The 25,427-nt window shown below is 35.2% G+C and overlaps 2 protein-coding genes and 1 long non-coding RNA gene across 7 annotated transcripts; 1 reads left to right on the plus strand and 2 right to left on the minus strand.

Annotated features, from left to right (window-relative positions):
- Nucleotides 1-1,432: 1,432 nt before the first annotated feature.
- On the minus strand, nt 1,433-2,636 carry LOC111397298 (pathogenesis-related protein 5-like). Its single transcript, XM_023024145.1, has 2 exons — nt 2,340-2,636; nt 1,433-2,247 (listed from the first exon to the last, which is right to left on the minus strand). The coding sequence occupies exons 1-2, from the start codon at nt 2,395-2,397 to the stop codon at nt 1,553-1,555; spliced, it is 753 nt and encodes a 250-aa protein (XP_022879913.1). The 5' UTR covers nt 2,398-2,636; the 3' UTR covers nt 1,433-1,552.
- Nucleotides 2,637-5,684: 3,048 nt separating this feature from the next.
- On the minus strand, nt 5,685-9,831 carry LOC111397299. The gene is made up of 3 exons (XR_002703213.1): nt 9,513-9,831; nt 6,049-6,467; nt 5,685-5,938 (listed from the first exon to the last, which is right to left on the minus strand). It is a non-coding gene; the product is annotated as an uncharacterized LOC111397299 (long non-coding RNA).
- A 4,650-nt stretch (nt 9,832-14,481) lies between these two features.
- LOC111397300 (E3 ubiquitin-protein ligase RNF185-like) lies at nt 14,482-18,122 on the plus strand. Of its 5 annotated transcripts, none has more exons than XR_002703214.1 (4): nt 14,482-14,622; nt 15,065-15,797; nt 16,351-16,590; nt 17,784-18,122. XR_002703214.1 is itself a non-coding variant. In XM_023024147.1 (3 exons), exon 2 carries the CDS (start codon nt 15,092-15,094, stop codon nt 15,794-15,796), a length of 705 nt encoding a protein of 234 aa, XP_022879915.1. In that variant the 5' UTR covers nt 14,482-14,622; nt 15,065-15,091; the 3' UTR covers nt 15,797; nt 17,786-18,122. The 5 variants fall into 5 exon arrangements, 2 of the variants coding, with proteins under 2 accessions (XP_022879915.1, XP_022879914.1); XR_002703215.1 differs by having other exon boundaries at nt 16,494-16,590; XM_023024147.1 differs by lacking the exon at nt 16,351-16,590 and having other exon boundaries at nt 17,786-18,122.
- Nucleotides 18,123-25,427: the final 7,305 nt, after the last annotated feature.

Below are 25,427 nucleotides of genomic sequence, written 5' to 3' on the forward strand. Positions count from 1 at the left end.
ACAGATTCAAATGGAGCTACAGGTATTATTAGTTCAGGAGGGTGATAGGGATGATCAATTAGATGGGTCAAAGAAGGAAGAAGAGCATGAATTGGGAGAGTTGGTCGACCTGTCACTTAACGCCGCAACGGGTCTCATCGTGCCAAAAATCATGAATAATAGAAGATTTGTTTTTGGGCAATCAGTAATAGTCGGGATTGATTGTGGAGCTACACCTAACTTCATTTCAATGAAGTGGGTATGTAAATTGGAGATGCAAACCACAGACACAACGAGCTACAAGGTTCCTATCACTTTGGTTCATTTTTTGGTAAGCCCTCAAAGGGGTGCTACCGGTTATGGGATTTGCATGAATAACATTCTAAGTATTGGCGGTCGTCACAAGAACTTCTTAACAGAATGTGGACTAAAATATCGCATTTCAGCATTTGGCATGGTGGGAATTCTTATCAAAGAAATGATGCAATTACATGAAATTCCGAATTTTAAAGTTGAATCACACTTCCACCTTGAGGACAAGGTGGATTTGGAGCAGCGAGTAATGATAGACCCCCACCTCCAATATTCCAAAACAAGTTTCACTATTCTAGAGAATTCCATAGTTAGTTAGCAAAAGAATAGAATTGTAATAACAAACTAATAAAATCTCTATAAATATAATGGGGGAAAGCTGGGAGGTCATTCGGGCAGAATTTCGATGGTCAATTGGGAGAGTAATGGACCTCTCGAATGTCCATAAATCCTTGTCATTTTCTGTTATCTTTTGCATTATGAATCTGCCCTCTTATAGCAGATTTGTTCCTTTGTAATCAAGTTTCAGTAATGAAATTTTAGAATTCTATTTCAGCCATTAATTACTTTTAAGTTTGCTTGGCGAAGTGAGATCATTTTAGGTTTCTATCATAATGTTACATGTTACCCACTGCAATCATTTGTCTGTGATGTGATTTCAAATGATAAGTCAATCAAGCAAATTTTATATTTTAATTGTATTATTTTATCTCACATCGGGTGTCACATTACATGATGATTTTCATCGAGGCATATCTTGTTATTCTTAAGGAAAGGAATGTGTTACTAATAAAGTTTTTTAATGCATAGATACAAATTTGCAATGTGGTGTTTCATCGGAAATGTGTTTTTAGAGTCGAGAAATGTAAGAAAGTTGGAATTTCGATTATAAACAAGTCTCATTATTCGCATACAATTGATTCACAACGATCATAAAAAAGCCTGTTAGTACAAAACTTGGCCAACATTTTTCTATAATTTTCATCTAATTGTTCATTATATTAGAATAATTAAATAATCTTATATACCGACCATGGTATTAAACTTCAATAATCTATCCCAATAATGTACTCACTCCTGTCTCCTCCCTTCAGAAAACAAATTTATTACAATTTAAAATTAATTACGTAATTTCTTTAGATCTATGAAGTAATTATTTATAAAAATGCACAAAAGTTAAAAATTAACTCAACATAATCAAGTTTTTGATGCAATTTATTGTATGTTTAATAATAAGCATCAACCATGAATTAATGGTAATTTACGACGTTGTGGGACAAAATGTGATCAAATAATCCGCAACCGAACATGTGCGTGTACTTGAAGCATCGTCGTACGCATAACTATAAGCTGTCGGGCAAGCATTCTTGAACATCTGAGAGTACTGTGTCGGCGGGCAAGTCGCAGCCGTCGAGTGTTCGCCGGTGCAGCAATACTCCGCTGTGTTAAAGGCAGCGCACGCGCTTTTACACGCCACTACCGAACCGGAGGCCGGGTCTGTCACTTGTAATTCTTTAGGACAGCTTCCATTGAGGTCGGCTATGCAACCGGCGTACTGGCAATCGCCGGAGCCGCCGGAGGGACGGACACCGAGGCCCACATTGTAGCCGTCGACGAGGCTAACGTCGTAGAAATCTTTCTCCGTGTTGTCACGTGCAAGTGTGAATTCGACAAGGGACACAGGCGGTTGGCCACCGCCGTTGCATTTTAATGTGCCGCCGCAATCACCAGTTATGCATTTTCCGTTCCCGGCTTCGTCGAAGTTGCAACCTGTTCGGGCCCAAAAACGGCCTGACCAACCCGGCGGGCCGGGGAGTTGGCTGGTTCCTCCGGGGGCTAATGCGAAGCCGCCGTCCCCAAGAATGGCGCCTCCATTACCGGAGAGTGTCCCCGGCCAGATTGTGTAACTGCAACTGTTTTGAAGCGTGAAAACTGTGGCTGAAACAACTGTGGTTCCTGCGAATTTATTTTTCAAAAACAAATATTCATAAACAGAACAAAATGCAACATTAATTTTGTCGAAAAACTGAAGAATTGATCAAATTTACCTATAAAGAACAGGGCCAGTAGCAGAGAAGAGATTTTTTGGCTAGCCACCATTAGCATTGTGGAGAAGAAAAACAGAAAAAGATTTGTGTAAATGGGGGAGTGGGTTTAATTACGGGAGAAAGTTGTCTATTTATAGGGTCCATTACTTGATTTTTATTTAATTAAATTCATTTGTTAAATCCAAATCTTGCAACTATGCACGTCCAAGGTTAGTTTTGCAACGTGTGAGACTCACAAAATTGGTTTATGGCTATCATAATAAGGCCCGTTTAGCAGAACTTTTGAAAAGTCAAAATCTACTAGCAAAAAGTTTTTGCCAAATGTGTCCTATATGATTTATTGAATTAGATTTTTAATGCCCAAAATGTTTCTACCTTTTAAATTATAATAAGAGCAGGCAAGAAAAAGAGGCTTGTTGCTTAACACACAAATTATATGAAATTAGTTGTGATTAAATAAAAAGGAGAAGGTGATTGATTGTGTGTAGGAGTTTCATTCTCTTTGTAATCTTTCCATTCATGCAAAGATTTCTAGTCACTTTTTTTTCTTAATAATCTTTTATTTCAACTCACTTGTTTATGTTACAAATTTTGTTTAATGTTATTATTGATTAAATACCTTCTCCTTTCACATGTGCAATGTGTAATGATGCATGCATCGACCTAGCTTTGATTCTGGACTGATTGGAGCGTAGAGTCGAGTGATGATGTATTTAAGAAGTGGGTGCATTTGATTGGAATGAAATTTGCATGGAAAAAAAATATTTTTTAAGTAATTCAATGGTGTAATAAAAATTATTTGTATGGAAATTGTTAATTATAGGTGTTTAATTGACCTAATTTTCTACCTAGAAAATATTGCATTTTTCCATCTTTTGGTTTTTGATATCCATTATTTTCTATAGAAATAACCATTTTTCCAACTTCAATTGTTTGACGGCCATTATTTTCTATGGAAATTACCCCCTATTCGATGGAAATTGTCATTATTCCATGACAATTAGTCAGTCAGTTTTTTTGATGTACTAAATAATGGTCTCTTCACAATTAAATATCTTGACTAATATCGTTGATTATATTTTTTTGAAGAAGTCGAATTTTGACGATAATGTTATAGAAAATAATAAAATTTATAACAATAAGGAAAACAACCTCACAAATTCAAATTTATACTCATATACGAGAATTAATTATTTTTCATTCCAATGAAAAATAATTATGAGATGATGAAATAAACAATAATGAGATTATATGATTTATTGAATTAGATTTTTAATGCTTAAAATGTTTCTACCTTTTAAATTATAATCAAAACAGGCAAGAAAAAGAGGCTTGTTGCTTAACACACAAATGATATGAAATTAGTTGTGATTAAATAAAAAGGAGAAGGTGATAGAATGTGTGTAGGAGTTTCATTCTCTTTGTAATCTTTCCATTCATGCAAAGATTTCTAGTCACTTTTTTTTCTTAACAATCTTTTATTTCAACTCACTTGTTTATGTTACAAATTTTGTTTAATGTTATTATTGATTAAATACCTTCTCCTTTCACATGTGCAATGTGTAATGATGCATGCATCGACCTAGCTTTGATTCTGGACTGATTGAAGCATAGAGTCGAGTGATGATGTATTTAAGAAGTGGGTGCATTTGATTGGAATGAAATTTGCATGGAAAAAAAATATTTTTTAAGTAATTCAATGGTGTAATAAAAATTATTTGTATGGAAATTGTTAATTATAGGTGTTTAATTGACCTAATTTTCTACCTAGAAAATATTGCATTTTTCCATCTTTTGATTTTTGATATCCATTATTTTCTATGGAAATAACCATTTTTCCAACTCCAATTGTTTGACGGCCATTATTTTCTATGGAAATTACCCCCTTTTCCATGGAAATTGTCATTATTCCATGACAATTAGTTAGTTGGTTTTTTTAATGTACTAAATAATGGTCCCTTCACAATTAAGCCCTTGTTTGAGCTATATTATTGGAATGAAAATGTATTTTTGAATAGTATATTGATGGAAAATGTGTGGTTAAAAAATAAGGAAATATTTTGGATTTGCGTGTAATATTATTTCATTAAAGAATGTGTGGTTAAAATGATGTAAACTCACTGTTGAAAAATGTATTTTTTTCAAATAATGTGGCTCAAACAAGGCCTAAATATCTTGAATAATATCGTTGATTATATTTGTCTGAAGAAGTCGAATTTTGATGATGATGTTATAGAAAATAATAAAATTTATAACAATGAGGAAAACAACCTCACAAATTCAAATTTATACTCATATATGAGAATTAATTATTTTTCAATCCAATGAAAAATAATTAGGAGATGATGAAATAAACAATAATGAGATTATATGATTTATTGAATTAGATTTTTAATGCTTAAAATGTTTCTACCTTTTAAATTATAATGAAAACAGGCAAGAAAAGAGGTTTGTTGCTTAACACACAAATGATATGAAATTAGTTGTGATTAAATAAAAAGGAGAAGGTGATAGAATGTGTGTAGGAGTTTCATTCTCTTTGTAATCTTTCTATTCATGCAAAGATTTCTAGTCACTTTTTTTTCTTAATAATCTTTTATTTCAACTCACTTGTCTATGTTACAAATTTTGTTTAATGTTATTATTGATTAAATACCTTCTCCTTTCACTTGTGCAATGTGTAATGATGCACGTATCGACCTAGCTTTGATTCCGAACTGATTGGAGCGTAGAGTCGAGTGATGATGTATTTAAGAAGTGGGTGCATTTGATTGGAATGAAATTTGCATGGAAAAAATTATATTTTAAGTAATTCAATTGTCTAAAAATTATTTTTATGGAAATTGTTAATTATAGGTGTTTAATTGACCTATTTTTTTACCTAGAAAATATTGCATTTTTCCATCTTTTGATTTTTGATATCCATTATTTTCTATGGAAATAACGATTTTTCCAACTTCAATTGTTTGACGGCCATTATTTTCCATGGAAATTACCCCCTTTTCCATGGAAATTGTCATTATTCCATGACAAATTGTCAATCAGTTTTTTTAACGTACTAAATAATGGCCCCTTCACAATTAAATATCTTGACTAATATCGTTGATTATATTTTTCTGAAGAAGTCGTATTTGACGATAATGTTATAGAAAACAATAAAATTTATAACAATAAGGAAAACAACCTCACAAATCCAAATTTATACTTTTATACGAGAATTAATTATTTTTCATTCAAATGAAAAATAATTATGAGATGATGAAATAAACAACAATGAGATTATATCCATCATAGAACAGAAGAACAAAAAGTAAAAATAAAAAACAAAAAAAAAATCTCTCTTACTAGAAAGTAGCAATTCAACATAGATACCATACTTTTGCATATGTTTGTTGAATTATTCAATCACGCCATCTTAAAGCAGTGGAGGCGTATCACGACCAATATTCTAAAATATTTAACATACTAGGAATGGGAGATAAATTATCATTGCCGATTACATCTCGATCTCCTGTAGCAGAGTCATTTCCAAAGATAGCCTTCATATCATCATAACAAGGACAGAGTTTGGTCCTCTACATTCTGAATTCTAGTTTTCCCTAGAAAGGAAAAAAGAGTGGAATGTGTGTTATGCGTAGTCAATGTTCAAAAGATATTGTACTACTAATATTTAATGCCTAATAATTTTGTTGATCATGATATATTGTACCTTTAAAAACTCCTCCCAAACTAAAACATCAGCTGTGACACATCCAGTGTCAGGATCTAACATAAAACCACTCATACTCAACAATTGGCGAACTTCAAAAAATTCTTTTTTTAGAGTCTTCAATCGCACCCTCGCATTCTTATCTGAGACCATGACTCCCCATCCGTTATGCACGCTCTCAATTTCTTTGGAAACGTGAAATGATGAAAATCCATCGTCACTCCTTTTGTGACCGACCAACACTTGATGCAATAGTGTAGTTATCATACAACCGTCCATTGCATCACTCCAATGCACATGACGATTCTTAGAATTGGGATCCACTTGGGTTGAGCTTATTTCCTCCACATCTAAATAGATGATTGGTCTAGGAACTCGAAATGGTGTCGAAGAATTTTGTCGATTATGTGTTATGAAATCTGTATAGCGAGATTAAAAGTTTATGGTTGACTATTAAATACAAGCAAGTAAAAATAATGTGAGTCAATAATTTGAAACGAATAAGATCAAATCCAATTACAACATTTAAAATTCTAGCAACCTTATGTCAACCATTACACAAATACATGAAAAAAAAATCTATCTAATATCAGTATGTCTTTATTCTAAGCAATAGCTAAATATGAAAGTGTGTCAAGTTTATGTTCATTACATAACAATATAAATAAATAAAAATATCATATTTCAATCGAAATAAACTCCTACATCCTGATTGGGATGATAATCAGCCCACATTAACCCAGGAATTGTATTCCTCTTGTTAGACCATGTTTCTTGAGATGTGAAATATATGTGAGCATTTGTAGTTTCATCCTTAGGTACATTAACAGTGTGTAGGGTTAACCTCTTTATCGCTACTAACTAAGTCCTCCTTACAAACATCTTATATGTCATCAATCCTTAAGAAGTTGTGGATGACAGAACAAGCAAGGTCTATCTTTGCTTGTGTGTCAATGTCGTGGTAGGCTTGATATCTCAAATATCAAATATTTTTTAAGCAAACTAATTGTCCTCTCAATGACATTACGTAGAGATGAATGTTGAAAATTGAATAACTCCTTACTACTTTCAAGACGTTGACTCTCAATGTCTCTATGATGATAACAAGTCCTATGGTATGGTGCAAGAAATCACAAAACCAATGGAAAATCGACGTCGGAAAGATAATATTTACTTGTTACAGTTGTTATTACATAGTAATTATTTAATTATTATAACTTTTATGTGAAAGATTTTTTTTTTTCAAAATAGTAATACAGCTTATCAAAAGGAATTGTTAGCTTATGCCCTTGGCGTAATATTGCACTCTTTAACAATCGACCGTCATGTGCTGATCCCTCCCAATCAGCAAGCACATACGTGAATTTCACATCAAATGCGCAAACTACCAAAACATTTTGAGAAATCACTTGCTTTCTATTGTGATACCTAGCTTGCTCTTCTAAGGAGACGTTCGTAGTAATATGTGTACCATCTATTACCCTCACAACATCCTTCAAAAACGAATAATTTTCAAAATATTATAATATTGAAGTTCTAACATATCATGAAATAACCACAAACCTCGAACTTGAAAAAATGAGTACCATGGCTTCACATTTTCCTTCTCGTATGGAGAGTTATGAGAAGTGACATTAATCACAATATCTCTATACAGTCCAAGACCCACGGTAAGACTCTGTGGAAGTAAAAACTCATTGTTTGACTAGATTGAAAGAAAGTAAAACGTCCAACTCGATTATGTTGGTCCTGCCCGATGGTGTTTAGAAAACAGCACTTGTTCCTCAATTAGAACAAACTTACTATCAAACAACTCATAAGTTAGCAAACGAGCACATAATCTTTGAAACGGACCTATTTTCGTGACATATTGTATCACTCGTACCAAACATTCGTGTAAGTGTCATCTTCCATTCGGAATCCCAATTAGTGTGGGAGCTCTAGAAAGATATTATTCACGATGCCTAATATCATTATTTATCAAAATTGCTTGTATGACCATAGTCTAAAATAAACCTAAATGTTGTCGTTCGCGTCGACGTTGATTCCTTATTGCAGCCACGTTATGAACTATCACATGAAATAAAATTTACATATAAATTATGTATTATATTTATACAAGATGAATAATAAATTTATTCATTTGGAATAATATATATGCAATCTGAGTTACTACCAAAGAAATAATTCTGAAACATTATTCAGAGAAATAAAAAATCTGATAGATTTATAATGGAGTCTGCATGCATCTTTTAGGTATTCTTATATTAGAAGGTTGAAGCAAATAGTAAAGGCAACCAAGGCAGGTGAGGAAAAATCTATCTGTAGCTGAAGAGGAGCTTAAAACTGCATTTTAAAGTGGAAGGTTCAATCCCTATGACTAGTCACAGTTGTGGACAAATTACAAAATAATTTTGGCACATCAATCTATATAAAAACATGGTATTAGCAAGTAATAACAGTAAAAATTATCAGTCATGTCCTCGACCAACATAGGATATAAGCACTATGGTTAAACTTGAAATTGATATTCTAATTCTTGATCTAACTAAATTAATAGCCCTTAACGTAATATACAAACAAACCCATTTCTTGGTTATCTTAAGCACCATAAAAGGGCTGAAATATCATCTCATACCCATCACAAAACATCAAGGAATGAATTGAGAAAGATAAAGTACAGAACATTGAACATGTTTGTCTCTTTTGCCATTCCTTCCGTGAGAAATAATCTTGGGAAAATATTAAACCCCATTTCTATCATTCTGAAAAGAAAGGCAGAGTGTGACTAAGATTCTAGAAAGCTATTCATGGTGAAGCATTGAAATTAGTACAGCCGAATCAATAGGTACTTTGTTGAACTATAGGATTCCACATCAATATATATCACATGGCCATCTAAGTCTCCATAGGTAAATGGCAAGGAAGCTAGTAATGCAAGCTTCAAGCAAAACTATATGTCAAAAGAGTAAAAGTGAACCAGCACAACAGATAAGAAACCTTGTCACCACACAGAGGACACGCGAGGGACAAAGTGATACAGAACACGAGCACAAAAGTCAAATTCTGCAATTAATTGATTCAAAACATATTTTCTCGCTTCAAAACGAATTACAAGTCATTTTTGATAACTTGGCAAAACAATGGTATTTGCTCAACCTGTTGGCAACTTACATATGTAGGAGGAATAACTTTGAAAATAATGGCATCAAACACGTAAATCACAAACCATATTTAAGTTATTGAGACACAAAACTAACACATATCCAAGGATGAAAATTAATATACAACTATAACAAGTACTGTAAATCACAGACTATCAAATTTTTGGAAAATAATTGGGCACATTCAGTATCAAACGAAACCAGAGCAAACGTTTTACACAATTAATATCTAGATTATGATCCAATAAACTTATTTATGGGAAAAAAATACATAAAAGACATTCACATTGAACAACATACCGCAATTTTTTAAAGTCTGTGAAACAAATTGTAATTGACGCAATTAAAAGCGCAGTGTCGACCTTTTGCAGTGAATAGGGTGGTTATGGAAGCAATGATTCGATCAGGTACTTGATTTTTCTTCCTTCTTTCTAGTTCGTTTGTGTGATGATTTGGTTTCGTCTTCCTTCTTTTTGGTTTCTTCTTCCGTCTTTTCGGGTTATATATATTGTGTGATTAGAGAAGATTTTGTACATGGGGAAGAGAAGAGAACGAGATTAGATACGTGAGTAGGTGGAAGACTTGATAAAATGGAATTTTGGGAAACTTTGAATTTCATGGAAAATAAAATTCGACTCTACCCAAAGAAAATATCTTCCTTGTTTTCAAGGAAAATCTGATCACGTGATTGAAAGTGGGAAAATATTTTTCACGGAAAAAATATCAATCAAACAACATAAAAATGGGACTTTAGGTGGGAAAAAGACATTTTTCAAGGAAAATATTGACAATCAAACGCACCCTAAAAGCAAATTTGAAAACCCGAACTAAAATTCCACTTTAATGAAGAGCATGCAGATTTTTATTATCTTTTTTTTTTCTTTTTTTCTTTTTTTTGCCTTACATTTTATATAACATTTTCCTAAAGAAATAACGGACTTTATCTTGCTAATTAGGCCATAAAACTACTCTTTGGACCAATGAAATTATGAGAAAAGATCAAAGGTTTATTAGGCCCAATACGGTACAAAAGTTACAAAATTGAATAATACCATTTAAAACTAATCAAACAATTTAAAACGTAATTAATACGTCTAAAAGTCTCAAACCTCAAAACGTAAAGAGAGAAACATGGTGGTGTTTCTTCAACCTTTTCCCATTTCCGTTACCGTAATCAGTCCTGATGTCAAGGATGGCACCACCATTGTATTCGAGCCAGCAACCTACCGAGCATATATCGGTGCATCTCTTTACCTTCGTCGACCACTGAAGCTTTTCCACAAGATTATGGCAACTCCACCATCCGTCACAACTCCTCCTTAGCCGAAATCACCTCTAGCCAGACCAGCTTCACCAACTTTTAAGAAGCACAGAGACCAACCTCATGGTTCTAGCAAGAAGCAACTTTACCAATTTTGTGAATTACTAGATATGTATTAGATATAACTTTGATTCTTTGCGTAGGAGATGTTTGAGAAAATGACTGTGTTTTATGTTTGGTTAGTGATGATATCTGGATATTTTAAGAAGGGCGATATCAACACAAGAGGGATTTATAATTGGATGAGTTCGGGGAACTTGATTATTTGGAATTCGTAGACTACTGGATGTATGCTAAGGTTTGAGAGATTGAGGTTTCTATATATTTTTGTTTCCTTATTTTATAATCTGGATTTTTTTGTCAATGATGTAGAGGAAGAGGTTAAGATCTATGAGCTCAAGAAAGATGATTTCTCCGTAAAATTGACCATTTTTTGTGCTAGAATCATATCTGTTATTCTTCTCAACGGTAATGGATAATTTTTTTGGGACACTTTTTTTGAGTGTTTGTCATAACTTTTTTTAATTTGTATTAACTTTTTTGAATTCGTCACTTTTTTAAATTTCGATCATTTTTTTTGAATTTTTGTCATTTTTTTTCCAGTCACCTTCTTGATTTATATCATTTTTTTTAGTGACAAACATCACATTTTAATAAAACTACATTGTATGAATTTTTTAACTAAAAAAATGATACTAAACTTTTAAAGTGACATTGTGTCACTTTTTAAATTTACGCAGTTTTTTTCTTCCAAAAAACTTTTCATATGATTTTTCAAAACACCCCTAATTTTAAGAGTATTTTTGTAAGTTGGCCAAAGATCAATACGACTCTCTATTATTTATTTCCTTTTAGTTACACAATCGAGATGAAACTATTGTAAATTTAACCTTGAAATTGAAAAGTTCACATGCAATATTAAAATTGCAAGAAGTTGCTTGACAAAGTTTTTGACAGAGGTTTTAACATATTTTTGTAAAAATTAATAAGTGTTTGCAATAGTAAAGTTCCAATGGTCACTTAAAGTTGAGATAGAACTTACAAGTTTAGTGATCTCTTATTAATTAGATTTTTATTCATTTTTACTATATGAGATATCAAAAAACAGTAGAAAATCGAAAACCCCAAATTTCCATAAGGGTATAATCTCCCATGGACCACATGAACACGTGACTAAGATGATTTCTAATCTACCATAAATTTTGTTATTTGTACATTGAGATTACAGTTCCCTCATCAGAGGGTGGCCCACACCCAATAAAAAATAATCATGATCCCCCTTTTTAGGGGAGTTGTACACTTAGCAAAATCATCCAACACATGCCATGTTGTACGTGTTTCAACTTATTATTGTCATGGGGCAACTCTAACCCTTATACCAAAACTTCATTTTTCTCTATTGTGCATCAACTATTTGGTGCAACGTCACTCCAATCCAGTAATAAATTTTGCACCATTTTGGTGTAAAATGAAGTAATGAATAGTGATACGCCAGATTTGATTAAAGTCCTTTTTGCCCCCTTCTTTTCATTTCACACCAAATGTAAGGGATATTTGTGTCATTTTATATTATAAATAAATTTTAATTCTTAATTAATTATTATTATTTTTTAATACTACTGTTATTATTATTATTCATAATAAACTTTTAAATTTATTAACGAATTTTATATTTTCATTAACAAAATGTAATTATTTAGGTAGTAGTAAATTAAGCTCATTTGATGGGGATTAAAATTATATTTTTAATATATTATGATATAAATTAATGAGACGTGAGGTTGAAAAGTAGTGAAATCCGTAAAATATGTGATTAAAATTAATTGTTGATTTTGACTTAAATTAAATAATTTTTAGTTTGATGCAAGATTTAATGTAAAATTGCTTAAAACTTACAACAAATTTTGATGTAGGGTAGGAAATGGCCTAACTAATTTTATTTTATTTTATTTTTTCTTTCAAGAAATCAGGTTTAGCACTTCTTTAGAAAAAAATAAATTAAATGTTGTTAATAAATCAAAGTCGAAGTTAATTGTTTAGTTAACCGGTTTATGAGTTCACCCAACCCAATCTAAGATAACCGCGTTTTAGTCAACTTGCATAGGTAATTATGTCAATAGAAATAGGCTTCTTCATTTCTTATTATTATTATTATTATTATTATTATTATTTAAGGTTTTTGTCACTATTATATTCTTACTTGTTCCAAGTCTTGGCAAAAAAGTTAATCGTCTCCATCAACAAGCTGCTCCTCATCGAGCAGGGTAATTTTAAAAAAGACGAAAAAAAATGGCAGTAGGAATTTTTTATTTAATTTTGAAATCAATTAATCTATAGATCTGTCATTCAAGTATAACGTTCACAACACATATATACACACACCATTTTCTTCTTGAAGTAAAAAAAATTATAGAGTTCCCATCTTTGCTCAGTGTAATCCCTTTGAGGCACGTTTAAACCTTGAGCTAATTTCGACGGACTCCGCAAGTAATTTCAGATACTAAATGAGGAAAATATCGCTTTTTAAAACGGTAAAAGGTAAGCAACTATTTTTTAAGAGGTTTTCTTGATTTAGATGTATGGGGAAAACCGTATTGATATCAGCAACCATTGCAATAGTCCTATAACTGTAAAAAAAGATCTCGTGTTTCAATCACTTGAATCAATTTCCTTGTGCAAGACAGCTGCTACTTGACCAAGTTGTTCAAATATTCGAGCCGATAAATGTATCGGAGTGTTCGATGGTTTGTTGTCTCAGCCATCATAAGACATTTAATCACGTGTTCAAGCTTCCATTCAATGTTACTTCATATATCTGTTGAAATTCTTCATTTGAGTTCCTCCTCAGTTAAGCATTTGGCGTTTATGTTTCAGTCAACTCCTTCCTCTCAATTGTTTTCCAACAATCAATGGTTGAACTCAACCAAGGGCGGAGCTAGGATATAAGTTCAGTGCGTACAAAAAAATTTATTGACGTAGAAAAAAAAAAGCAATAGGTTGTATAGGAACTGCTCAAACCAATATGCTCGGAATTCAGACCGTAAAACAACTCTACGTAGTTAAAACTATGAAGGAATAAATGCCTCAAAAAAGTTTAGAAATTGTTGAGAAATGCCATCTTATGACAGTCGTCTAGCTTCTTCTTTTGCTAGCACTTGGTTTAGTTGGATGTCACCACCCGCCGGTTGGTGCCTCATTGCCTTGGCGAATGGCGGTTGTTGAGAGCCTAGTGTAGGAGATGTACTACAACCAGGGGCTATCAAAGTTAGAGAGGGAAAGGGAACGATGAGCAATGACCGGTCACCATTGGAGAGGGAAGTCGCGGAGGTGAGGTATTGACTGCTGTGCGAATCGAAATTGCAACGTCGCGACAGGGACGAAGTCTCTCACTCACAGACTAAGGGTTGGATTGATTCAAATGAAAGAATGTGTTTGGGTTAGCTGAATTTTGAGGGAATGGGTCTAATTTGACTTCTCTCTCTTGACTGGACAGTGAAGTGGGTTTGGGTTAAACAAAATAATAATAATAATAATAATAAAATAGGTCCAAAAGTCCAATGCTTCAAGTCAACAATTGTGGAATTCAAATTAGGGGTGGCAAAGGAGATGTCATTGAAACAACAAGGGAACAAGTTAGGATGAACATGGATGATATGGACGTTGCTGCATTTGATTTTCCTTTCATTTTCCCTTTTATTTTGTTGCATATATTGGTGAGAAATTGAAGTAATTTAACAAAATAACCCTAAACAACATACCATGTGCTAGACATGTTGAAAAATTGGATAGTTTTAATCAAGTGAATATAATCTTGCATGGAAATAGTTTAGATACTTGGGGACTTTTATTCTAATTTCCGAAAGATTGGGACTGCGATTATAAATTTCTCTTTATCTTACAATTTGACAAATCTCGAAACTTCACACAAGGATACGGGATACCCAATAATAATTTGCCAGCTGGATCAGAGACTTAGTTGCGCTGAAATTTCCAAAAGAGGCTCGTGGTTATCCCAATTTCTGTTCTCTCTCAATTTCGGTATTAATTCTGTTTCAATCCATAGATTTCCATCCCTCTCATCGTCCAAAGGTCAATCCTCTCTCTTCCTCTCTGTAATTTGTTCTTACTTTGTGGATTTAATTTTGTTTTGACTTGCTTAATATTCTTGATCACGCCAGATCCCACCATGTTTCTACTGAATTCCGTTAATGATATTATAGTTCGATTTTATTTTATTTTATTTTATTTCTTTTAAATGCAAATCCCTAATTCTTCTAGGTGGGCTCAAATTTTAAAGCCCTTTTTTGAATTATGGTGTTGAATTAGACATAATATTGATTTGCCTTTTTAAGAAAATAGTATCTTGTGTCAAGAATCTGTGATTTTACGATTGAGATTTAATATTTCTGTTTGTCAGAGTTATGTCATTGGTGGATAGGGTTTGTTGAAATAGGTGTTTAAATTGCATAAAAGGTGTTGTCTTTTTTAGGATATCCGTGGTGGTGGTAATTTTATTTATTTGCGTTGATAGGATATTTGAGTATTTTGAGGTTGAAAGATGGAGAGTGGGTTAGGGGAATCGACAAGTAGGCACCCCCTCAGCCCTTCTTGCTCTAGCAATAACAATAACAACAGCGATGCCGGGAATTTTGAGTGCAATATTTGCTTTGATTTAGCACAAGACCCTATTGTCACACTCTGTGGTCACCTCTTTTGCTGGCCTTGCCTTTACAAATGGCTTCACATTCACTCTCGGTCCCGGGAATGTCCGGTCTGTAAAGCTCTTATTGACGAGGAGAAGTTAGTCCCTCTATATGGCCGAGGTAAGAACTCAACTGACCCTCGGTCTAAGTCAATTCCTGGGATGGAAATTCCACATCGGCCTGCGGGACAGAGGCCTGAAACAGCTCCTCCACCGGATCCTAATGCTAATGCCTTTGCCCAACAAGGATTTGGAGTTATGGGAAGCCCCTTCAGGGGTTTTGCACCTATGGCTACTGCGAGATTTGGGAACTTCACATTATCTGCAGCTCTTGGTGGTCTATTCCCTTCGTTTTTTAACATACAAGTGCATGGATTTCCTGATGCCAACATGTATGGGGCCGGTCCTGGTTTTCCCTTTGGGCATTCAAATGCCTTTCATGGCGGACATGCTCATGGATTTGCCCATCGTGGAAATCACCAGCAGCAGGCAGATTCTACCTTGAAATTTCTCCTATTGGTGATTGGTTTGAGTGTACTTATGACTCTAATTTGGAGTTAAGGTAAATTTATAATTGGAGCGATTTGCCATCTAATGTCCATGGTTATATGGTTTCCTTGTATATTTGCAAGTGCGTTTGTGTGACTTTCCCCTTTCTTGTACTTTCCAATTTTTTTTTGTTTTGGATGACTGTTTATGTAATATCATTGTAGTTGTATCACTTTTTTGTACGTTGAAGTGTAAAGATTTCATGGTTCTCGACTTATATCACTATTTGAATTCCTGTATTATAATCCCTCCTGCCCTGCCCCGTCCCTCCCCTTTTTCCGGCATTTTACCCTTGTGAGGCAAGACATAAGACTTGAGATGCTCTGATAAGAATTTACATTTACAAGTACAAGAATATGTTCATAGTTTAACTTAAACATCCATAATAAAATTAAATATCAAAATGAAAAGTCTGACCTGCAAACGTAAATTACATCAGCAAGTAGAAATTATAAGTTCTCAAATTAGTAGCGTACATTTTGTGTTTTAGTCCAGTATGTGTTTTGTTAAACTGTACAAAATGTTTATATGGTCACCAATTTATGTATACCCTTTATTCTGGATAGATTCATGAAGTTGCATATGTGGATCTTGCTAAGGTATATTTTCTGTGAGTCTTGTATCAAATGGCTGAACAATGGTGAAATGCTAAAAGGAACGAGGAACAGAAATTTCTATATTTTTGATCTAATTTGGAGATATCTTGCAGTTTAGTTCACCCTGTAAACCTTTATGTGGAAAATTTTCTTATTGGCATTGGGCATTAAGAGTTGCATATGTGGGAAATCCAGATGCCATTCCTCTGAACCTGGGTGTGCATCCCATCCCACTCTTTTCTTCTTATAACATGTTCTTTTCATATCTACATTTTCTTCACGATTAGGTATTAATATTTTTACCTTCTTTCTGTTTCATATTTCAACTTCACTAGTTCCTTTCCACGCTTTATTGAAGTCCCATATCTGTCTGAACCACATTCTCTTCACATGTAATTGCTACCTTCATTTATCGCTTTGGCATTTTAATAGAAACTTGGCCACTATGAATGAGAGCTAATCTTGACCTCTCTTGCAAAATTTGAATGGAAGTGGGATGAGGTAGCAGTTGAACTTGACGTTGAGAGTTCTAAAATATACATTTGACATGTACGCTTGGCTTAAAATACTCTAGGATGACAGAAGTAAATTTTTTTTTCTGTCTCCTCTCTGTATGTGAGGATATTCGTGGCAGTGACGGGATTGTGAGTCATCAGTTATTGAACTGTCTTCATTCAGCCTTTTTTCAATTTCTTTTGTCCTTCGACAAGTATCAATAAGATCTGAACCCAGAAATACATGTTGGATTTCTTCTTGTATATCTAATGTCTGGAGGCATGATTATGTATAGAAAGTATCAAAGTTGGTCATCCATGAATGTATAATAGAGACAGCAGAAGAATGTGTGGCTTTTATTTTTTTTCTTTATTTATTTATTTTTTTACTTTAGTTTTTCATTGTCTTTCCATTTTTATGTTGCTTCTTGAGTTGGTCATATTGATATTTTTAAGTGGTTGGTTGAAAGAGATTGTAGACTTTTGAGATCAGAATTCTTGAACAACTTCAAAACAAATGGCTGAGTGCGAAATAATTGCTGCATGAAAATACCTGCAGAACTTCCCAAGCATCTTCTTGTTGTCAAAGCCTCCAGAAAAATTGTGCACGGTAGCTCTGTCAGATGAAATGCATGTAGTTAATTTATTTTGTTGACTCAGTGATTAGTTATATTATATATCACCCCACCTCATTCCAATATTATTAACTAGTATCGTTTTTTATCCTGTGTTGTTTTCTAAAGTGCCTCTGTTATTAGCTGATGGGTCTCTCATATGATGATTAGCATTTCAATCGAACTCCATTACTCGACTGACTTGAGATGTTAACAAAAATTTGGCCCATTGTTAAGTTGTTTGAGATTTCTGAACCAGAATGTTGTTGAATTGACACCCCACCTGTTATTTTGCAGTGTATGCAGCTTGGAAGCTTCAAAATTAAAAGGATTTTGTTGATTCTACCTTACTCATTGTCGGTAACAGAATGATCATTGTTAAATAATGTTTCGAGCATATTGATTGGTTTGATTACTGGGCTCAAGAACATTGTACTTATTTCTTTTAGATCAATCTTGTCTTCTATTTTATCTTCAAAAGGTTGAATGTTTTTGATTCGTGGCCATTAATAGTATTAATATGATCATAATGGTAGCTACTAATTACAGCCACGAATTTTTGGGCTAAACTTGGGAAATATTGTTTTGTTAACCATGCTAATTTGCTTGAAATATTATTCTGAACTCATTTGCATATTGTTGTTTTGTTCAATAAATAGTCGTTAACTTGCCTATGGGGGTATATGTTCCTGATTAGTCCCCTTCGCTTTGGAAGTTGTTTCTATTTTATGTTTCTTTTGTACTTGATTTCGACATCTGGTGCTGTTATTCTGAGTAAATTTATCAGATTTTGATACAAATTACTACATGTTTGAAATATTTTATTGAAAAGGTGCTGGCATTTTTCCCATAGTGTTACTATAGTTTGCAGCAACTTGATCTAGTTTTTACTTATTACCCCTGCCTAATACCTTTCCATTCCTTCAACAATTTGCATCATCTCTATTATTCATTTCTATAACTTTCGGCACAGTTGAAATGCAGCATTGTTCGACCTTCTTCGATCTTAGGGCACTCCATTCCTCATACTCGACGAGGAAGGTAAGTGTTTTACCAAACATGGTTGGGAGAGAGACATCATCTTGTATAGAACGACTGCCGGCAGAACACAATTGAAAAATCATTGGAATGCCATGAGGTGTGAACAGAAACGTTCGTGCGAACGTTTCAGCTGTGTTGGAGGTTAGAGAAATGAATAATGGAGGATGAAGCAAACTGTTGAAGAAAGAAAAGGTATTAGGTAGGGGCAATAATAAAGTAAAAACAAGCGCACCAATGAAGGGTAATGAAGACAATCCAGCTTTATAGTAAAATCTTTGGAACATACAATGAATTGTATCAAAAATCTGATATACTCAAAAGAAGTAGCAGCAGACGGGCTGGTGAGGATTCTACTGGTGACTTTGTACTAACCTTTACAATCAGTTTGCTATTCATGGTATTTTAACTAAAAATACATATTAAAGTTGGTTTAACAAATGCTGTCGGGAAGTGCAAACAAAGCTCCACTTTGATTAAATATAATGGGATGGATGATAGTCTTACGAGGGATAGTGTTACTCCATTTAATAGATTAATCTTCTAGGATTTAGCTTCAATTTCCTACGAGTGATATTGGAGTTAAGCTTCAAACTTAATTATATGGATGTACGTCCAGTCGCTATCGAATATAAGTTGTGGACCCGTAATTGGATCATGATTGATGGGAAAATCAATCGTTGGCTCTCAAGGGAATTGTGCTCAATAAGTCTTGATGTGGTCGAAGAGTTGGATCTCGATGCAACAAGTTATTTTTTTCGGGTTTGAGGAAGAAAGAGATGAATTGATTGCTCCTTTAGGTGGGGCTAAAAAGACATGGTATTTTCTTCGTAGAGGGGGATTCATGAAAAAGTAAGAAGAAAATCTCCAATTGGTGTTGTTGACACATAAAAATTCAACCCAAATCAAACGGTTCAAGGAGTGAAGCCCAATTGGAGAATCCCCAAATCAGATAGCCCAAAGAACGAAGCTCAATCAAACAAATCAAGATGAAGGTCCAAATAGGGAGGCCCAAGAATGCGGTAACGTCATCGTCCAAGTTTGCAAGTCACCCAGAATCTGAGCGAATGGAGTGCCATACAGTCGCCCAGAACTGTTACTCTATTCTCGCCTAAACCTTCAAGTCGCCCAAGGTCTTAACAAATATAAAACGTTGTGGTTATCAAGAAGTGCAGTTATCAAAGCAGTTACGTTCCACGATTCAAAGAATTCAATCGAAAGCGGTTGAACGACGAAGAGTAATGGCAGTAGTTAAAAAAGGCAATTTTCATGATAAGTTGGCCATTACGAGGAAAGTGGGCAGTTATAGGACGATCAATCAGTTTTTAGGCGGTTGATCACAAAGAAATCGTTCGTGAAGTATAAAAGGGAGAAAAAACATAGAGCAAAGGACCGAATCAAAAACTATCGAACGGAGAACATGTAATTTTAATTTCCTTAGCTTAGACTTAAACACTTTTTTCAGTAACTCGTGTGCTTGCGCCCCTTGGAGGCACATTGTTTTTAATTTCCAATTGTAAAGTCATCGCCAATAAAAGAACACTCCTTTTTGGGACTTTGTCTCAAAAGGTTTGTCCCTTACACAATCGTCTGATCCCTTTTAATTGTTAGCGACTAACCCGCGCGAAACAATTTGGCACGCTCGGTGGGACAGTGGGGTTTGGTGTTGAAAGTACAAAAGGTGAAACAATATGCCTCAGAGATCCGATAAGGAAGCAGCAAGTCAGGGAGGAGTCCAGTCTGTGATCGAGCGATATGAGGAGCAGCATGCCTCTCCACGAACAGATGGACAGAATCAGAGCAATAACAGTCGTTACGAACCAATGACGGAGTTGAGTCCTCGAACCATGCGTGCATTACTTGGAGAACTCACACAAGACGTTGTTGAACAGGTAAATCTTCGAAGTATTCATAATATGGAAAGATTTACCCAAAATGGGAATGCACACTATGACAATATGGCCAAACAACTAAATACTTTGAACAAAACAATGAATAAGTTAGTAGGCCAAATATGTCAACCGGTTATACCTCTTGCAAATCACTTTCAAACTAGGACAATTGTGGGACATAATCCCTCAGTCCTAAATCCAAATCAAAGGGTAGAACCACTTTCTGGTCCCTCTACGTCAAACCAAGGGGGTACTGCAGTGCCAAATCAGAACAATGATAGTGGTACGCCTAACTTGGGGGGTAATCCAAACATAAGAGATAATGTCCTAAACAATGGACAGTACACCCCACGTGTTAATGAGGAAATAGATGTTCAGGCTAATGGTAATGGCCCTAATTATGGTAATTTTGTTGCCAATCAAGGACCAAATATCAGGCCTTATGCAAATCAACCGGTTAATCAGCTTGTAGGAATTTCATATAATCCCAACGTCATGTTAAGGAATCAGATTATGAAGATCGTACAGGATCAGATGGCTTTTGAGGTGCGTCCCATCATTAGGCTGACGTACACAAAGTCATATCCCGATTGGGTAGACCAAGCATATCCATGGCCTAGAGGGTACAAAGTGCCAGAATTTTCACTGTTTACCGGTTTAGGAGAGGTGTCTACTCTAGAACACATAGGGCGATTCACATTGCAAAGTGGTGATGTAACCGATTACCATAAAATGAGGCTTTTCCCTAATTCGTTAACAGGAGTAGCTTTCTCCTGGTTCATTCAAACATGGCAACAATTGGAACAGTTATTTCACGCTTAGTTTTATAAAACTGAGTCTAAAGTCACTTTGGCTGATTTGGCGAATCTACGTCAAATGCCAAACGAATGGGCAGAAAGTTTTCTCCAAAGGTTCAAGACAGCAAGAAGCAAGTGTTTTGTACCTCTGCCCGAAAAAGAATTTGTCAAAGTCGCTCAGGGCTGCTTGAGCTTTGATTTAAAAAAGAAATTTCAGGACAAGGAATTTCCTGACCTTTTCCAGTTGAGTGCGAATGTGATTAGGTATGAACGACTGATAAGAAAGGAAGAACAAATGAAAAATTCTAGTAAAGGGACTTATTACAATGACCCAAATTTTGATGTTCATACCATCAGTGACGAGTCATACGACCAGGCCGAAATGTGTTTGGCCGAATTGGTCAAAGGAGATATGTATACTTGTCCCATAATGGCTAAGCCTAGATCATCGGGCAAAGATGAGCCCATAAAAGATGGAAACATAAAGGCTAGAACGTTTTCGTTCGATGTGACTAAAGCTGACCTTATATTTGATAAATTATATAGGGATAAGCAGATAAAGTTGAGCGATAAGCACAAATTGCCAAACCCTGAACAAATTAAGGGTAAAAAATATTGTAAGTAGCATAATACATGGTCACATTTGACTAACAATTGCTTGGTTTTTCGCCATGTGTTGTAGGATGTCATTGAATCAGGACGAATTACGTTCGATGATAAGAAGAAGATGGCAGTGGACGAAAATCCTTTTCCACAGCCACTTGGAGTGAACATGGTGACATCTGGATTCAAAAACAAGTTGTCAAAATTCAAGTTGGTCGTAGATGATGGAGAAGAGGATCCTAGACCACATCCTAGCGTCTTTGAATGAATAAGGGAAAAGAACCAAAAAAGGACGAAGACGTCCTGTGTGCAAGATGTAAAAGAGAAGTGAATGGAAATACGGAAAAACCAGGGATATGGTAGCATCCTCATCGCCTTACCTTCTTCCCAAACACTCAGCCTGATAGAGGGCGAGGTACATCATTCTATAGAGGACCGCCTTTTGAGAGGCAGTTCAGGCCAGCAGATAATGGAAGAACATTCAGGCCGCAACCTCGCCGGCCAAATGTATGGCATTCATTCCAGTACAATGCAGGAAGGGCAATACCCTTCGATGAGATGACTAGGACCCAACAAAGGCGATTCCAACGAAACTACGGACGGATGATGAGGCAACAATAGGGAGTGCCACATCCTAAAGCACCTAAACTACTCAAGGTAGCCAATCAAAATGTCCTCAAAAATAGTGAAGAGACCGATACAGATGAATCAATGAAGGAATTGCCAGAAACTTCTTCTGGGAGATCAAAGTTCGAGCGAGACAGAAGGAATGGAGAAGATCCAGATCAGCTTCTTACTATTCAATTTGGTACGTTGCCTCCTGTCGTGGCCAATAATTACTTACTGGCCAATGAATTCAAGAATAAAGAAAAAGAAGAAGAGAGGGAGGACAATGAAGGAGAAGCTTGCGTGTTGGTATGTGAAGAAGGCCAGACTTCTAGAGAGGCCTACAACGATGAAGAGGACGACGGGATGACAGACATTGAAGAAGAAATCGATTTAGAAGCAGAAGGAAGAAAGAGAGGAGTATTACGCAATACTCTGTTGAAGCAACTACATCGAGAGGGAGTTCGCGAAGTAGACTTGTTGGGGGAACCATCTGGGTGTCCTTTAGATTTCTACGTACTGTACGGGACACCCAAAAGGAAGAAGAGAGTGCCTCGCTCTGAAAAGTATGGGTCCCCTCCAAGAATAATGCCCCCTCCCACAGGTTGGGTAACTGATGAGGAAGCATTAGAAAAAAGTAGGAAGAAAGTTCAGGAGACAGAGGATCAGCGTGATATACTGCACGTCGACTTATCATAGGGGATAATTCGACAGAAAACAAGCAGGAAGTAGAAATAGAGGCTGCCGAAAATGTTATTTTTAAACGGCCAGCCATGAAATTGACTAAACACTTGAGGCCGTTGTACGTTAAAGCTCTAGTTAACGGCATCCCAGTGACAAAAGTGCTTGTCGACAATGGAGCAGCTATAAACACCATTCCATCTAGGATGATGAGAAAGTTCGCAAAGACAGAGGGTGACATGATTCCTACAGAAGTCATCCTCACGAGCTTCAATGGAGGAGCAACTTTAGCTAAGGGAGTTATGACATTGGACATAACTATAGGGATGACTACTAGGACCACTGTCTTCTTTGTAATAGATGGTCCTACTAGGTACAATGTGCTGCTAGGAAGAGATTGGATACACGGAAGTCGCTGTATACCCTCATCGCTCCATCAATGCTTGATCTTTTGGAATAACAAAGGCGAAGTAGAGGTGGTACAGGCCGATCATAGGCCTTTTTATTGCAGAAGCAAACTCGGTGGAAAAGTTCATGTACGAAGGAAACTATGGACCTGTCAGGGTAGTACAAGATGGGGAAGAAACTCAAGTTGTCGCGCAAAGCGAAGAGCCATTCTCAGTGGACGCACTCACTGAAATGTTCAAACAGATGAGGCCAAATATAGTGGCCCTAGAAGAACCAGTAATTGGTAAAAGAATAATCAAGGAGTCTTGAATGGATTCTAAGTTACAAAAGCAAATGCCTGACATTCAGGCCTTCAAAGCCAGACTAATGACTTTCAATAAGGAATGCAATGACAAGGCGAAGGAAGAGATAGCTCTAAAAGCGTTGAAGGACAAGTTGGCAATATTCGAGTTAGAACAAAGCATTGGCCGAGAAGTCAACAAGATGGACTGTTTAGAAGAAGAAGTACTTACAAGGGAATTGGACGACGAAATAATGCGGATCGTCAAACCTGGATACGCTCAAGCTCAAGACCCTCTGATCAAAGTAAACATTGGCAATGAAGGAGAAGATCGTCCAACATTCATCAGTCAGATGCTCGATCAAGAGGTTAGTAATAAATTAATCGCTTTGCTAAAAGAGTACAAAGATTGTTTTGCTTGGGAATATGAACAAATGCCTGGTTTAGATAGAGACTTAGTGGAACATAGGTTACCAACTAAGCCTAACTTTAAACCTCATAGGCAGCCTCCTAGACGTCTTGCTCCCAATGCACTCCCCGAAATCAAGAAAGAGATAGAGCGATTATTGAAAGCAGGTTTTATAAGAACAGCCAGATATGTCGAATGGTTGTCCAATATCGTGCCAGTACTAAAAAAGAATGGTAAACTAAGGGTGTGCATAGACTTTAGGAATTTAAACATAGTTGCACCCAAAGATGAGTATCCAATGCCCACGGTGAATTCTTTAGTAGATTTGACTGCCGGACATGTCATGTATTCTTTCATGGATGGGTATTCAGGATACAATCAAATTTATATAGCTGAAGAAAACATACACAAAACTGCCTTTAGATGACCTGGGTCTCTAGGATGTTTCGAATGGGTGGTTATGCCTTTCGGCCTAAAAAATGCAGGGGCAACTTATCAACGGGCAATGAATTTAATCTTTCATGATATGATAGGCAAGTTTGTTGAAGTGTATGTAGATGACATAGTAGTCAAGTCCATTAAAGAAGAGGACCATTTCGAACAGTTAAGATGTTCGTTTGAACGAATGAAGCAATATAAGCTAAAGTTGAATCCCTTAAAGTGTGCATTTGGTGTTAATGCAGGGAATTTTCTTGGTTTTTTAGTACACAAGAGGGATTGAACTTGATAAAAATAAAGCGAATGCCATTTTAAAGGCCAAACCACCTAACAACAAAAAAGAATTGCAAAGGTTTTTAAGCCAAGTAAACTTTTTAAGATGCTTTATTTCTAACTGTGCAGGGCGAACTAAAGTCTTTTCGTCGCTCTTAAAGCTGAAAAATCAGGACGAATTCGTCTGGAAANTTTTTTTGTAATAAGGATTTAATCCAAAATTTAATGAACGATCTCTGTATTGTATAGATATTAAAATTTTTGGCGGATTTATCCAAAAAAAAAATAAAAAATTATCGATTAGTCGAATGGTTTTATGGTTGCAAGTTTATTTTTATTTACTAATTAAGATTTCACTTTCTTGGAATTTTCTCTCTCATAAATCATCGTATTTGCTTTTCAGAATGATAATTTCAAGACAAAAGGATGTTACACAAGTTAACAATATGTGAAAATGGAATTTCTTTTAAATGAAAAGTGAAAATTGAGGATGCCAGCTGATTTGCAATAAGAA

This window comes from Olea europaea, chromosome 7 (assembly GCF_002742605.1).
Source record: "Olea europaea var. sylvestris chromosome 7, O_europaea_v1, whole genome shotgun sequence".
Lineage (NCBI taxonomy): Eukaryota > Viridiplantae > Streptophyta > Magnoliopsida > Lamiales > Oleaceae > Olea > Olea europaea.

What these genes read in the sequence shown, in the direction of transcription:
- LOC111397298 (XM_023024145.1), bottom strand. Translation starts at nt 2,397, where the DNA reads ATGCTAATGGTGGCTAGCCAAAAAATCTCTTCTCTGCTACTGGCCCTG. An exon ending in ACTGGCCCTGTTCTTTATAG is followed by an intron (nt 2,248 to 2,339) that starts GTAAATTTGATC and finishes ATAAATTCGCAG; the next exon opens with GAACCACAGTTGTTTCAGCC.
- LOC111397300 (XM_023024147.1), top strand. Translation starts at nt 15,092, where the DNA reads ATGGAGAGTGGGTTAGGGGAATCGACAAGTAGGCACCCCCTCAGCCCT.